This window comes from Pseudovirgaria hyperparasitica (assembly GCF_010093815.1).
Source record: "Pseudovirgaria hyperparasitica strain CBS 121739 unplaced genomic scaffold EJ05scaffold_20, whole genome shotgun sequence".
Classification (NCBI taxonomy): Eukaryota; Fungi; Ascomycota; class Dothideomycetes; order Acrospermales; family Acrospermaceae; genus Pseudovirgaria; species Pseudovirgaria hyperparasitica.
Window position 1 is genome coordinate 402,279 of NW_022985568.1, and position 15,122 is coordinate 417,400.

The 15,122-nt window shown below is 55.8% G+C and overlaps 5 protein-coding genes across 5 annotated transcripts in view; 3 read left to right on the forward strand and 2 right to left on the reverse strand.

Moving 5' to 3' along the window:
- Positions 1–3,970: 3,970 nt before the first annotated feature.
- On the reverse strand, positions 3,971–5,742 carry EJ05DRAFT_214309 (uncharacterized protein). Its single transcript, XM_033739858.1, has 2 exons — positions 5,560–5,742; positions 3,971–5,499 (listed from the first exon to the last, which is right to left on the reverse strand). The coding sequence occupies exons 1-2, from the start codon at positions 5,576–5,578 to the stop codon at positions 4,070–4,072; spliced, it is 1,449 nt and encodes a 482-aa protein (XP_033595872.1). The 5' UTR covers positions 5,579–5,742; the 3' UTR covers positions 3,971–4,069.
- A 2,206-nt stretch (positions 5,743–7,948) lies between these two features.
- EJ05DRAFT_490123 (zinc/iron transporter protein) lies at positions 7,949–9,498 on the reverse strand (the record flags this gene model as incomplete). Its single annotated transcript, XM_033745848.1, has 4 exons — positions 7,949–8,728; positions 8,782–9,001; positions 9,055–9,186; positions 9,242–9,498. The coding sequence occupies 4 exons, from the start codon at positions 9,496–9,498 to the stop codon at positions 7,949–7,951; spliced, it is 1,389 nt and encodes a 462-aa protein (XP_033595873.1).
- Positions 9,436–10,458, forward strand: EJ05DRAFT_214321 (uncharacterized protein). Its single transcript, XM_033739859.1, has 2 exons — positions 9,436–9,701; positions 9,733–10,458. The coding sequence occupies exons 1-2, from the start codon at positions 9,617–9,619 to the stop codon at positions 10,197–10,199; spliced, it is 552 nt and encodes a 183-aa protein (XP_033595874.1). The 5' UTR covers positions 9,436–9,616; the 3' UTR covers positions 10,200–10,458.
- A 258-nt stretch (positions 10,459–10,716) lies between these two features.
- On the forward strand, positions 10,717–11,786 carry EJ05DRAFT_444804 (zincin; the record flags this gene model as incomplete). Its single annotated transcript, XM_033742142.1, has 3 exons — positions 10,717–11,140; positions 11,218–11,675; positions 11,745–11,786. 3 exons carry the CDS (start codon positions 10,717–10,719, stop codon positions 11,784–11,786), a joined length of 924 nt encoding a protein of 307 aa, XP_033595875.1.
- Positions 11,787–13,721: 1,935 nt separating this feature from the next.
- The window catches only part of EJ05DRAFT_480438 (uncharacterized protein), a 2,789-nt gene continuing 1,388 nt past the window's right edge, over positions 13,722–15,122 (forward strand). Inside the window, exon 1 of the mRNA XM_033744867.1 lies at positions 13,722–15,067. Within this exon, the coding sequence (XP_033595876.1) occupies positions 13,819–15,067 (1,249 nt within the window). The 5' untranslated portion in view covers positions 13,722–13,818. The remainder of the gene's footprint in view (positions 15,068–15,122) is intronic.

The window sequence follows — 15,122 nt, forward strand, 5'->3', positions numbered from 1 at the left end:
AGAAGAAGAAGAAGAAGAAGAAGAAGAAGAAGAAGAAGAAGAAGAAGAAGAAGAAGAAGAAGAAGAAGAAGAAGAAGAAGAAGAAGAAGAAGAAGGGCAAAAATCTCACGGTTTCTTGAGCCAATACGATATCTGTACCTGACTGAACCGGAGAGCGGAACCCCGTGGTGTCAATCATCAACACTGACAAAGTATGGGCCTGGAAACCGCCATGCTCAACACGCCGAGCTACACGCTCTTCCTCGATGTCTCGCAGAGCCCAAGCCCAAGCCCGCGCCCGACGAGTCCGATCGCAGCAACAGGAGGAGGAGGAGCGCAGAGCGTCTCGAGTGCGGTGCTCGTCGCCGCTACTACGCCCACGGCACGCGCGGTCTCGCAGGCATACATAGACGAGTACAACGGCCACCTGGTGTACATCACGTGCGGCATCTTCATCTTCCTGTGCTCCGTCTTCCTGACGCTGCGATTCACGGCAAGAAGCATGGCGCGGATCCGCTGGGGCCAGGACGACACGTACACGGTGTGCGCGGCGCTGTGTCTGGCGGCGCAAATCACCGTGTGTCTCGGTACGTGTATATCCCCCCCTGTGCGTAAGGAGAGCATTCGAGATACACATACAGACCCTCCGCTGACCACATCCCCCCAACCCAACAGTCTGCACAGCAACAGGCGACATCGGCCACCACGAAGAATACTACCCGCCGCTGGGCATGCACGACACCGCCCGCCGCAAGTCCTGGACCGTCTTCCTGCTGGCCATCTGCCTGACCTACCTCCCCGCCGTCGCCTTTCCCAAACTCGCCATCCTCGCCACCTACCTGCGCATCTTCACGGCGCCCGTGTCGCGCGCCCTGTGCTGGGTCGCGGGCGTGCTCGTGGCGCTGAACTGCGTGGGCAGTATGCTGCCTGCCGCCGCACTGTGCGTGCCCTTTCACAAGGCCTGGCTGCCGCGGCTGCCGGGCCGGTGCATCGATATCAATGCTTGGATGCGCTATAGTACTGTTGTGAATTTGCTGACGGACTTGGTCTGCTTGGTTCTGCCGATTCCGGTTATTCTCGGGACGAAGCTGGCTGGGAGGGTTAAGCTGGGGCTTGTGGCTACGTTTCTGGTTGGGAGCATGTATGTCCTTTCCGTTTTCCTCACCCCTATTCCATCCTCACCCCCTATCCCCAGCACAACCACCAAACAAAGCAAAGCAAATCCCCCATCTAACACCCCTCTCACCCAAACAGAGGCACAATAATGGCCACCGTCCGCTTCGTCGGCTTCTTCGCCAACGACTTTGGCACCGACGGCACCTGGCCCGCCGTGCGGCTGATGCAGCTCTCCGTCATGGAATCCTCCTTCTACCTCATCGCGCTCTGTCTGCTCTCCTTTCGCCCGCTGATGGTGCGGCTCTGGCAGGCGCTTGCGCTGTCGTCGTCGCGCTGGGGGACGTGGGGGTCGATTGGCGGGGGACAGCAGCAGCGGCGGCGGTCGAATCGTCGTGGGTTGGGGTATGATGGGGATGGGGATGGCGGTCGTGGTGGGGGTGGGAATGGGAATGGAGATGGGGCGTTGGGCACGATGATGACGGCCACGGCCACGACAACACGCTCGATGAGTCCTGTGTCGCGCAAGGGGGTGCCGTTGGCGGCCGTGCATGGCCGGCTTGTTGATGTTGCGGCTCCGCATCCTCCGTCTTCTTTTCCTGCTCCGTCTTCTTTCCCTCCTCCGCCGTCGTTCCCGCATCCCCCTTCTTTCTCACCCTCTGCGCCGCAGTACTGCGCTACATGCAGCGCCGGCCCGTTTCCCCCCCTTTCCTCCCCTTTCTCCCCCTTCTCCTCTTCCTCTCCTCCCCAGCCCCCTGAAAGTACGGCCAAAACTACGGCTAAAACTACGGCTAAAACTACAGCTAAACACGAGGAGTTCTTGCACGGCGGTCTATACACGCCTGCGCATCCTTATCCGCCTCCTCCTCCTGTTCGAGCTACGACTAGTCCTGTGCCTACTGGCCCTACTACGGCTACGGCTGCCACGGCGAGTACGGCTGGAATGCGCTTCCCCAGTCCACCGTGCTCGCCGCCTTCGCCGCCGTCCGTGCTGCGGACGCAGGGGTTTGCGGCTGCTGTGCGGGAGAGGGAGAGGGACAGGGAAAGGGAGAGGGAGAGGGAGAGGGGCAGGGAAAGGGAGAGCGAGAGAGAAAGGGACAGGGAAAGAAACGATGCATGGAGCAGAGCGGGCGTGTATCCGGCACCATCTGCACCACCGGCACAATCGCGGGGTGGTTTTGATGGATATAGTGGCGGTGGCTTTGATGGATATAGTAGCGGTGGCGGTAGATACAGCTATACAGACGAAGAAAGACGGAGCGTGGGGGTAGGGATCGATGTATTTCCGCCGCCGCCGACGAGGGAGAGGGCGAGGTCGAGGTCGAACATGAGTACGGCGGCGAGGGTGTGGGGGAGGAGGAGGGTTTGAGGGGTTTGGAGGGAGGGGGAGGTAGAGAGGGAGGTGGGTTTTTCTTTGTTAGGGGGGAGGGATTGGGAGGGGATTTGGGGAGGGTTGTGGTTGTGATGGGCATGATGTTTGATTGTGACGCTGGACATGACTGTGATGATGGTTATGATGACGACGGTGTTATTGCTCGTATATGGCGTGGTCTGTCGTCTAGCGTGGCGTGGCGTGGCGTGGTGTGGTCTCGTCTCTCGTCTCTCGTCTCTCGTCTCTCCTCGCTCGTTTCTCGTCTACTGTCTCTGTCTACTGTCTACTATATACTCCGGACATGTACGCTATGATGGCATGGCATATATACATACATATCCCATCCATCCATCCATCCATCCCATCCATCCCATCCCATCCATCCCATCCTTCCATCCATCCCATACTCTATACACAAGCTCCCTCATTCCAGAGCCTCGGGGCACCACCTACCTAAGAGCCAGGCGGTATGTATTGGTCTGGTCAACGCATGAATACGAATATGCCAAGAATACAGCAAGAACATAACGAAGACGCAAAAGAAGAAGAAGAAGAAGAAGAAGACATGCCAATACACCGATAGAAGAACACGAACGATACAAAGTAAGCATGCATGCATATATATATAAATAAAACACACATTTTCAATCAACTCATCTTCTCTCTTATTCATTCTCTCTCTAGTCACTTACTACTTACTCTATGGGCTAGTACTCTATGGGCTAGTACTCTAGTATAGCTAATAGTAGTATGTTCTATTATATAGCTAACACTCCACAAACCGGAATCTATCTTGACTACTAGTACTCACTCTATACTAGTATATATATATATATATATATACTGTATAACTTATATATACCTACATATATACTACTGTACTCTTTTACTCTACTTACTCTATACTATAATTTACTATACTATACTATACTATACTATTCCAATCCATCTAGACTCTATGCTATACTACAAGTACGTGCCTAGTCTATTTCTATATAGCATGTAACTTCTTATAGCCTCCTATAACTAGTAGAGTCTAGTCTAGTATAGCATACTACAGAGAATAGGGTAAGCGGCAAGATTGAATTATCATATAGTTCAATTCTAAAGTAGCAGTATCAGTCGTAGTCGTGGTTTCTACATCTACCCAGGATAGCTACATGGGATGATTCAAAGAGGAGAACCCCAAGGAGTAGTCTTCTAGCTAAACAATATTGATACGATGACTCTAGGATTAACACCTCCAGCTACAAGACCGCTGCAAGACAGCTACATAGGCTACACAAGCCACACAGGCGGCACAAGCCACACAGGCCACACAAGCCGCACAAGCCGCACAAGCCCAGCCAGGCATCCGTCGTGGCGTGCGTGTTCGTCTCATGCGTCAGGACAACAGAAAGGGATATGAGATAGTCGAGTGGACATGGGAGAAGAAGATGGGAGAAGATGGAAAGTAGATGTAAGAAGATGGCAAGTCGAGAACCCAGTCTCGAAACACAGAAGTATGGCCCCCCGCCCCCAAAAGACCAAGCACAACAACGCCGTAGCCACCAATAACTCCAGTCATGTGCCCATGTGCCCATGTGCGAAATCTCAGACGGCGCTTCACGGGCATTCATGTTCGTCGCCAAAGGGACTTCGGCTGCGGCCAATCTGTGAGCTCTCTCGCCGCGTCTCGTCCGTCTCGGTGACGGGATCGAGGGCGGCGGCGCGGCGGGAGCCGGACTGCTGCTGGTGGGTTCGAGGAGAGAGAATGGTGGCGCTCATGTCGGCAAAGGGGCTGTGTGTGGAGACGGGCAGGTCGCCGGGTATGTCGGCAAGCCCGGGCGAGGCACGCCCGTCATCGACAAGACTGCGTCGGATGGAGCTTTGCTCGTCGTCGGACTCGGAGATGGAGACGGCCGAGTTGAGGGTGTTTGGGCGCGGTGTGGAGATGGGTGAGATTGAGAGCAGGCTAGAGCTCGAGTTCATGCTGATCAAGCTGGGCTTCTTCTTGGATATCGTGACGGGCACCGGTCTGGCCTCGCTGACGGAAGAGGAAGAAGGTGGCGGGTTTCCAGCAGTCAGAGAGGGGCTTGAAGGGGTGCGCGTCTGGGCGGGTCGTTGGATGCTTCCAAATTCGGCCGACGGGGCCTGAGGGGTGCCGGGGGCTGGTGTGGCCAGCGGACTGCCAGACTTGACGTTTATGACGGCGGCCTTGCCACGGAGCACGGTGGTGGCCGGCATCGGGTCGACGACGGCATCGTTCCGGTAGATGGTCGTGGCGACACTGCTCCTGGCCAGGCTGGGAGTGATGCTCTGGCGCGAGTGCATGGTGTGGAAGCTGCTGCGGTTGTCGTTTACGATGGTGTTGATGGTGTGGAAGCTGCTCCTGTTGTCGGAGACGTCGGTGTAGCCGGTGTAGGTGGAGCCACGGACGGAGCGGAGGTCACCGGGCATAAAGTAGTGGGAATCTTCGTGCTGTTGAGAGTAGGGACTGGAGGGCTGGGAGGAGTTGGAGACGATGATGGGGATGGGCGGAACGGGAGGCACCAGCAGCTGGGGAGATTGCGGGCCGGAGCGGTTGGTGATGCCGGGAATGTAGGCAATCTGGATGATGTTGGAGGCGCGAGTGAGGACGGTGGAGGCCAGCGAGTGGACGGTGTGGGTGGACATGCGGGCGTCTCTCCGCATGGTAAACTGGGTGTTGCGTTTCTCTGGCGGCAGGTTTGTCTGGTCCCACGCCGCGGCGTCGTCCATCTCTTGTTGGCGACGCTTGATGCAGAATTTCCACACCAGCCAGGTAGCAAGCACGATGAAAGCGATGCCGCCGACAACACCGCCGGCAATGGCGCCGACATTGGGCCCCGACTTTTTGTTCGCGGCATTGTTGCTGCTGGCGCTGGGGTCGGCGATACAGATGGCGCCAGGACAGGTATCGCACGTCTTTGTGGTGATGGAGCAGATCTGGCCGGTGGGACAGGAAGGACAGCTCAGGGCGACGTTTTCGCACTCGATACAGCGTCGGAAGATTGTCCGCAAGACACGCGCGACCTCTGGGCAGGAGTCAGCAGGGCCGAGAAGTAGACAAGCAGTAGAGAAGAAGGCAAACATACCGGGGCTTGTCGCAGTCATGGTGAACGACGATCGCTTTGTGGGGTTGATGGAGCGCGAGATGGACAAAATACGACAGCTGGCGTAGAGTGTCTATGGAGTTCAAGGAGATGTCATGTGGATAGGTAGACGGCGAAGAATAGGCGATGATGATGGCGATGGCAGTGTTGGACGTGGACGTGAACGAGTCGGAGGATTGAAGCTGACAGTGAGTTTGTAGGTGAAGTGGAGGAGTGGGAGAGAAGTAGTGGTGACAAGCAAAGCGCACAGCGTGTATTGTTGTTGTAAAGGTCCCAAAAAAAAAAGAGGACGAACGAAAGGAAGCAGGCAAGAAGTAACGAGCGACAGGATCAAGGACCAAGAAGGGGGTGGAAGGGAGAGAGAGAGAAGTGAATAAACGGGCGGTGGTGTTGTGTTGGTGTTGTTGGAGGGAGAGACAAGAAGAGACGGACGAGCGAGGGAGAAGTAAATGGGGCGGCGGTCGGCAAAGTTGAGAGAGACAAGGACGGGCAAGGCAGCCAGGCAGCCAGGCACGCACAGGGCACGGGGCACAGGCACACACACACATGCACACATACACATATACATTACAGCCAGGGTATCTGTCTACTGTCTACTGTGCCTGTGCCGGCGCGTGGAGGAAGTAGAGTAGTAGCATTCGCAGCATTCTTCACACGCTTCACACACACACGAATCGCCAACACAATCGATTGCTGCACATGCATGCAAGGAGACGGTGGTACTGTGCCGGGCGGGAGAGGAGAGGGGATTTGATATCAACTGGCTGGCAGGCAGGCTGGCAGTCAGGTCCTATTATCCGGTCCTATTATCCGGTCCTATTCTCCCCGTGCTACAGTGTGTATATCGCGGCTAATTAACCATTACAGTAATTCGTAATTCTCGGCATCACAATCACAATCATATCACTATATTGATCCCATCCATCGTCCACGCCGCCCGCCCCCAAGCAGCACGTATGCACGCACGCACACGCCCGCACGCACTCCACATTCCCACAAACCAACCCACAAACCATCCACTCTGCACGCACGCCCACACACACATTGCATGGAGAGAGAGAGAGAGAGCTGAGGCAATTATTATATCAGTCAGGCCGACCGACTGGCAGTGACTGACTGACTGACTGACTGACTGACTGATTGCACCTTCCTGCCTCACATCCACGTACCTTCCATATCTACTAATTAATTACTGTCCTGTCAGCGCGCACGCCTCCACCACCGTCCGCCGTTTCCAATCGACGGGTTTAGCGAGTCGCCAGCCAATAGGAGCGGTTTGTGGGAAATTGCACATCAGCACTCGCAGCTGTTCTTGACCCATTTGCCGCGCCTACACACACAGACACACACGCACGCACAGTACTGCCGGAGTACTGCCGACGCCGACTAATGCCGCGCCCGGCTCTCGACTTCTCTCGTCTGCTCCTTCCACCTGTGCCACATACACACACACACTAATGATCCCTCCCTCTTCCTCTTTCCCTCGATCCGCTCGATTGACCCGTGCACGCCACACTTGCATGCATAATACTGTCTGTCTATCCCCCATCACGCCATCCTACTACATATGTCCTGTACTGCCGTACTACTACACTATAAACCCATGCATCGTCGATCATATACAATAGCAACATATTATACATGCTGTACATACACCTTGTCTATCATGCCATTGATGCTGCTCATTGCTGCCTCACTTTAACGGTACTGCTGTACTGCTGTTAATTGTGAGCTATATCCACCCCTCTCCGTCCTGGCTAATTACCTACCTATACTACACAACCAATCAATGCGCCCCAAGCCAACCTTGCCCTCGTATCTCGTACCTGACTAACCCAACTGTCTACACTACTCATCCTACATTCTATATTCCACATTACATCGTATACACTGACCTGCACAGCCACGACTGATGCATGCAGCTCATGCCATCTCATATCCGAAAGTACCTAGGTGGTCATGTACACATACAGGATATATATATATATATATATATGCGCGAGACACGCTACCTGCCTATACCTCCATTTTGTGGATGCTAGCCTTTGCAGCTGCCAGGTATATCGGTGCCGAGGTATGTCGGTGCCTGAGGCAGGCAGGACTATGTAAGCGCGCTGTCTTGCATCGTCTTCAGTCGACGGTGGGAGAAATAATTTCCTGTTAGGTTGGGTCAGGTCAAGTGGGAGTCTGGAGCGGAGTGCCTGAGGCTGCACTTCTTCATACCTGAGGCTACTAATACCTGCCTGAGGCTACGTACACCTGAGGCCACTCTATACCATTAGAACAAGATAGCCATGCATTACCTAATCACACCTACCAATCCACACTACCACACCATATTATATCAACTATCCAACCTTCACCACCCCCCTCACGCCCACTTCCCCAGCACGCTCATCACCACCAGGCCCGCCACCAGACTCGTGCCCGCAAGCAGCGTGCGCACCACTCCGGCATTCAGCAACGGGCCCTCCATCCAGTCCTTGGCCAGCATCTCCACCACGCCCACCCACACCAGGATGCCCGCGCTGAACGCATCCAGCGTGCCAATCGCCACAATCGTGCTCCTGTCATTGCCATTAAAGTGATTCAACACCCCAATCCCAATCGCCATGCCAATCGGCGTAATCACCGTAAACGCAAGCCCCATCACGCACTTCTTCCACGTCGCCAGCAGGCCGGACGGGACCTGTGCAATCATGCTGCCGAGCGCGAGTCCCTCGAACATCTGGTGAAACACAATCACGATGAACAGCGTGATGAACCCCGAATCGCCCGCCACCACGAGCGTCAGTCCGATCAGGATCGAGTGGAACAGGATTCCGGCTTCGAGAGATGCCACCGTCAGCGTATCCGTCTGCCACTCGCCTGGCGTTGCGTGTCCGTGGCCGTGGGATGGCGCGAGGGCGGTGCTGGTGTCGGGTCTTGTGACTGAGCTCTTCGCCGCTGTGTCGCTGCCGTCGTTTGTCGACGGTGCTTCCGAGTCGCGGTCGCTTGCCTGGCTGCGGCGCCAGTACACGACGCGGTGGGACAGGTAGTCGATCAGGAACGAGACGATGATGCCGGCCATGACAATGGCGGCTGTGGTGCCCTCGTAGCTCAGCTCCCCGAGACATTGGTTGGCAAACATCAGTTGTGCGTGCGTGAATAGCTGGACTGCTGGTTAGCAAAGCAGACTTTCCGAGTTCCAAGCCCAAGCCTTACGTGGATAAATGCCGTCGAGATGATGACTCCGGTGCCAAACTGCTTGACCACCATGAGGCTTCCCTGCTGGAACGGGAGGTTGAACTTGGCAATGGCAATCGGCAAGAACACGCCGATACCACTCGTCACCAGAATCACAAACAGCAGTCCGATTCTCAGGGGCACGTTGTAGTCCCTGTCCGTGCGCTCACACGACACCTCTTCTTGTCCAGGGCAGTGTCTGTCAGAGTTCATTAGTCCTTGACATCACCGGCCTGGCTTCAGCCGACTTACTCAACCCCGGCATGGAAGTGACAGCCGTTACCCTCCTCCTCTCCACCGTGCGAGTGCTCATCCGCCGGCTCCTCGGCCCCGGATGTCTCAATCACCAACTGGACCTCACTGCCATCCGGAGCGAAACAGAACCTGAAGTGCACAGTTAGCCCGGGCACACAAGACGGACAGATCACACGCAACGTACGCATCGCTTCCATGTGCGTGACAGCCAGTGTACTCCGACGGCAACTCTCCCGTCGGCGTGGCTTCCATCAGGATGGGGTACTCTTCCGTCCCAGCCTCGCAGTACTGCGTTGCGCCATGGGCATGGCAGCTGGACACGGCCGTCGGAATCTCTGGAGCCGTGGTCGACGACGCCGGTGCCTCTGTCTGCGCGCAGACCGCGCAGCCCAGCCACGCGGCAACGAAGCCTCGCAGCAATAATCGACTGTTGTGCAACATGGCGAGTGTCTAGAGATGATGGGAGATATCGGGAGAAGAAGAAGACGAAGAAGACAAGGCCATATATCGCGTAGAGGACGCCGTCCGGGACTTATGCTGGCTCAAGGCAAAAACCTTGATGGATCATGGGCCGAAACGTGACTCTTGGCATGTCTTAGAGGTCACTGCTCAGCATCCTACACGCCATGGAATTGGAGGAAGAGGCAAAAGTCCAGAAAGGAGGCACGGGGAGAGAGGCAACAGCAGCATCAGCAGCATCAGCAGCATCAGCAGCAGCAGCAACACAGAATCCTGATCCGTCCTTCCCCCACGTAGGGCTGTTCTTCTTAACCCAAACGAGCAGGAGGCCTCGCGTATTCCGGGCCTGTCAACCTGCCCACGGACGTCTTCAAGGCGGCGAGGGCGTCGATCGGCGGAATTGTTCACGTAAAAAAGTGTCTTGCTGCACTGGGAGGAGCGGCGGAATCCACCACTGTCCCGTGATGGCCAAGCTGAGTACTGTGCCAAGCCATGTCCAGATATCTCTCGGCGGAGCTTGGCAAAACACGGTCAACCACACACGCATATGGACGAGGCCATGGGAACTGTCTCGGACGAGGTCATGGATGGACAGACATTGGAACTACGCAGTTATCCGCGCTGAAATCCTTCCGTCCTGGTTTACTGATTTGCCGCCGTTGCCCTTCGTTTGTGGTAGGTAATTATAGAGTAACAATTCTCCACTCAGGCCCCGAGCTGGCGAATCAACACAGCCGACGATTCCCCAAAACAACAAAATCCATCCGACTTCTCGAATCACCTCCAAGCCATTCTGAGCACCTTGCAGTCGATGTAACCGTTCGCTTACCACGTTTTTTTGTTCGGACGTTCACGCCGCATCTCGGTAGTACTCAGGTGGGCCGTGACGGTGAAAAGTTTCTTATTGTGGCGTCACAACATCCTCTGAAAGTGGCTTCGTCCTTGCCGTAAGCATGACAAGAAGGCTGTTCTTCCAAGACTATCGTGATGTTGGCATGGGGGTGTACACGACCGCGGACGGCGATGTCGAGTCAAGACGTGAACAATCATGAGTACCTCGCCGGCACTTCATAAGACGGCCATGTTCGCCCGTCAAACAGAACTCCAGCAGCATCTTGGGCTCCTCCGCGATTGACATCCTTCAGGTCCGCGATTGATATCTTTCCATCTTCAACTCCCCCTCGCTCCCCAGTATCCACAATGCCTTCCCTCACCACCACCACCACCACCACCATCCTCCTCGCCGCCCTCACCGGCGCATCCACCGCCTCCCCTCTCCTCGCCCGTCAAGCACCCTCCATCACCACCCCCCCAAACCAACCGGCTCCCACCCCAACCCCCTGGGACCACGGCGCCACGCCCGACTTCCCCATCCACAGCTCCTGCAACGCCACCGAGCGCGCCCAGCTCCAGGACGCCCTCCACGAAATGCTCCTCCTCGCCCAGCACGCAAAGCAGCACATCCTCCGCTTCGGCAACAGCTCCGCCCAGTACTCCCAGTGGTTCGGCCAGGCGCCCACCGCCGGCCCAATCGGCTGGTACGAACGCATCCTCTCCGCCGACCGCGCCGACACCCTTTTCCGCTGCGACGACCCCGACGGCAACTGTGCTCTGCATCCTGATAGTAGGTCTCCCTGTCCCGTGCCCCCCCTTTTCACCATGCACCCCCCTTTTCACCATTCCCCTAACACAAACCCCCAGCATACGCCGGCCACTGGCGCGGCTCAAACGCCACCCAAGAAACCGTCATCTGCCCACGCTCCTTCTCCGGCATCCGCTGGTCCCTCAACGCCCTCTGCAGCCGCGGCTACACCGTCGCCAACTCGCCCGCAAACGCCTTCTTCGCCACCGACCTCCTCCACCGCGTCCTGCACGTGCCCCGCATTAGCGAGGGCCTCGTCGGCCATTTCGCCGAGGACTACCCGGAGATGCTGGCACTGGCGCGTGAGAGGCCGGAGGAGGCGGTGCTGAATAGCGATTCGTTGCAGCTTTTTGCTGTCGATGTTTATGGGTTTGATATTTCTGTGCCTGGGGTCGGGTGTCATGGGGTTTACTCGGCTGTTGAGGAGGAGGGGGCGCCTGCTGCGACGCCGTCGCCGTCGGGGGTGGTGTCGTCTGTGGCGGTGGAGACGCCGTCTGTGACGCAGAGTGCTGATGCGGTGAGTGTTTAGTTTGTTTGTTTGGTGCTTGTTGGTTGGGGGTGAGTGCTGATTTTGTGTGTGTTGCAGTCGTGTCATACGCATTCTGATGGGTTTGTGCACTGTGATTGAGGGGGGTTGGGGTTGTGGTGTTTGGTAGGGGGATGGAATGGGGGAAGGGGGGAATAGAGAAGATTAGAAAGGAAGAGAAGAGAAGGGGATGGTATACATGCCTCATGCCTACATCATGATGTCTACACGGACGTCTACACGCCTACACGCCTACACGCACGCTCAACGACCCAACGAAACCGGACACACGAGTAATCGATAACAAAACCCGCTACTGCAAAGCGGAACCCGTAGATGAATTAGACGGAGGACCAAACAAAAAAATGTCGTAATTCTAATACAATATACTATACAATACAACCATACAATCTACACGTATATATTATATATTATAACAGACCCCCTTCCTTCCTTCCTTCCCCTCCCATTTCTTGCACGTGCGCGTGCACGACCCGTCTCGTCTCGTTCCGTCTCGTTTCTTCGCTTCTCGGGTGATTCTTTCTTGGGCGAAAATAGAGGGGAGGGGGAAGAGAAGGACGGGGAAGGGAAGGGAAGGGAAGGCGAGAGGACGGGAAGGCAAGGGGACGTGAAGGCAAGGGGGACGTGGAAGATAATGAGGCAAAGAATTGAACGTAGATAAATTCAAACGTAGAGAATTAAACGCAGAGAACTAAAACGTAGAGAGAATTTAAAAACGCAGAGAACTAAAACGCAAGAGGATCAAAAACGTAGATGAAATTAAAACGCAGAGAAGTAAACGTAGAGAAGTAAACGTAGAGATTTGGGCGCTGGGGATTGGGCGCAAAAAAAGTAAGAACAAGGTAAAGAAACCTGAGCGTCAAAACAGACGAGTATCCACGCCAGACCAGACCAGACCAGACCAGACCAGACTAGCCAGCCAGCTACCAGTAATCCTCAAGCTTCTCGAATCTATCCAAGGAGAATGTCTAGAGATGGAATATCCAGAGACCAGAAGATGGAAGAGTAGAATGGACTGGATTCGTAGGTATTTTGGGTGTGTGCCTCGATATACCCTTCTTTAGCGTGTTTTTGCATATGTATGCCTACAGCGTGTCGGTAGGGAGTAGACGGGAATGTAATAGAGAGGGCTGTCTTGGCGATGCATACTCGGGAAGATAACACGAGCTTAGAGAAGGAAGACGACGATTAATTAGTATGGAAAAGTATGTTCTTAGGTTTATAGACCGGATTGATGGGACTGTGGAGTTATAGAGCCGTAGGTGGTCGCGCCTATAAGGAGTACTCGCTCGGCTACCATGTACTCTGTTCTGGACGCTCTCGTCCTAAGCTCCGATACCGAAACGGCACGCAGATGCAGGCACGGCCAATTTAAACAGCTGGACTGGCCCGTGGTACAGATCTGGGGGCGGGTACCGTGCTCGGAAGTCCAGAGCCATACTCGTGGTTCGTGGTCATGCAGATTTTTTCAGATCCGAGATTGTATGATACTATAGCGTGGCACGGCGGTGCCGAAGTCTCCCTTATCGACAGGCGTCGTCGTCGACCACGGCATTAATTAGGGTTCTGGATCCAATACTCCAAGCGAGACTGGACCTGCCATCTGCCTTCAAGCCCGCAAGCCTCAAGCCCGCACGCCGAAAAGCCTCAATAAGCGAAAGGTACCTGTCGTCGGACGTTCAATTTCCACGAGGTCGTCGCTTGGCGGGCAAGGCTTAGCCGAATCGGAGCAGCGCTAACCGATTTCCGCATTAGGGTTCTGTTGTGGTGCCCACTTGGCGGCGCCGCCGTTCATTTCAGGTACGGAGTCTGGAACGGCCTGCGAACAGAGTCCGTGAGGGTTAAGCCATATCGTGTGTTGTCGTCTGCGCCAGCCTGACTGTACTTTTTCCCACGCTTGCGGGCCCCACGGCATGATGGATAGGGAGAGGGAGAACTTGGTTAGGGTTGAAGGTTTGTGGAGGATAGTAGATATATTGGTCTGCGTCCTGGACGGTTGTGGGCGTTTTGTTTTTGGGTTGCGTTTCTTGTCTCTCGTTTGCTTCGACGTTCGACTGATCGGTGGACTTGTTCTTGACCTTGGGTTTGACGGTAATCACATAAGTCTGGCAAGATGAGGGGGCTTTTGGCTGCTCTTGCGGTTTCTTTGGCCGTCGCCGATGCTCATCGCACCAGGCGGTGTCGGAAGAGGCCGTCTTCTCTCATATCAGGTACTTCGACGGCATTCACCATTCCTTACTCGACGACAAGTCTTGGAGTGAGTACGTCTGCAAGCACGGTATTGACAGTCTCCTCGAGCGCCGAGCCTTCGGTTTCGTCGTCCACACAGGACTATTCATTCGCTTCGTCTTCTTCAACTGTTTCCTTCTCGTCATCGATTGAAAGCCCTACTCCGGCGACGTCGTCTACGTCTGTAGAGATTCAGCCCTCGTCCTCGACCAGTGAGGGGATCCCGACGTCAAGTGGTCCTGCTGAGTCGCCGTCTTCCTCGTCGGAGGCTGCTTCGCCCTCGGGCACTTACACTCCTTCTGAAACGCCTTCTTCTTCTTCTTTGTCGTCGTCGTCATCGTCGTCGGTTGAGGAGACTCCCTCGTCGACTCCTGGGTCGACTTCTGAGAGCTCGTCGGAGACGCCTACCCCGACGCCCACGCCCACGCCTGAGCCTACACCTACACCAAGCCCGGAGCCTAGTTCTGAGAGCTCGTCGGAGACGCCCACGCCTACACCTGAGCCTACGCCGGAACCTACTCCGACCCCTGAGCCTACTCCTACACCCTCTCCAGAGCCAACTTTGGAGAGCTCGTCGGAGACGCCCACGCCTACTCCGACTCCAAGTCCGGAGCCTAGTTCAGAGACCCCGACACCCACTCCTGAGCCTACGCCTGAACCTACTCCAGAGCCAACACCGGAGCCTACCCCGACTCCTGAGCCATCGTCTGAGAGCCCCTCGGAGACACCGACTCCTACACCGGAGCCTACTCCAACTCCAAGCCCCGAGCCTAGTTCAGAGACCCCGACACCCACTCCTGAGCCTACGCCTGAACCTACTCCAGAGCCTACTCCAGAGCCCAGTTCAGAGACTCCGACACCCACTCCTGAGCCCACTCCAGAGCCTACTCCAACTCCTGAGCTAACCTCAGAGAGCTCGTCGGAGACACCAACGCCCACTCCAGAGCCTACTCCAACTCCAAGCCCGGAGCCTAGTTCAGAGACACCGACCCCTACGCCGGAGCCTACACCTGAGCCTACTCCCGAGCCTACTCCAGAACCCAGTTCAGAGACACCAACACCCACTCCTGAGCCCACGCCTGAACCTACTCCAGAACCCAGTTCAGAGACACCCACTCCAACACCAGAACCAAGTTCAGAGACCCCAACGCCTACGCCTGAGCCCACGCCTGAACCTACTCCGGAACC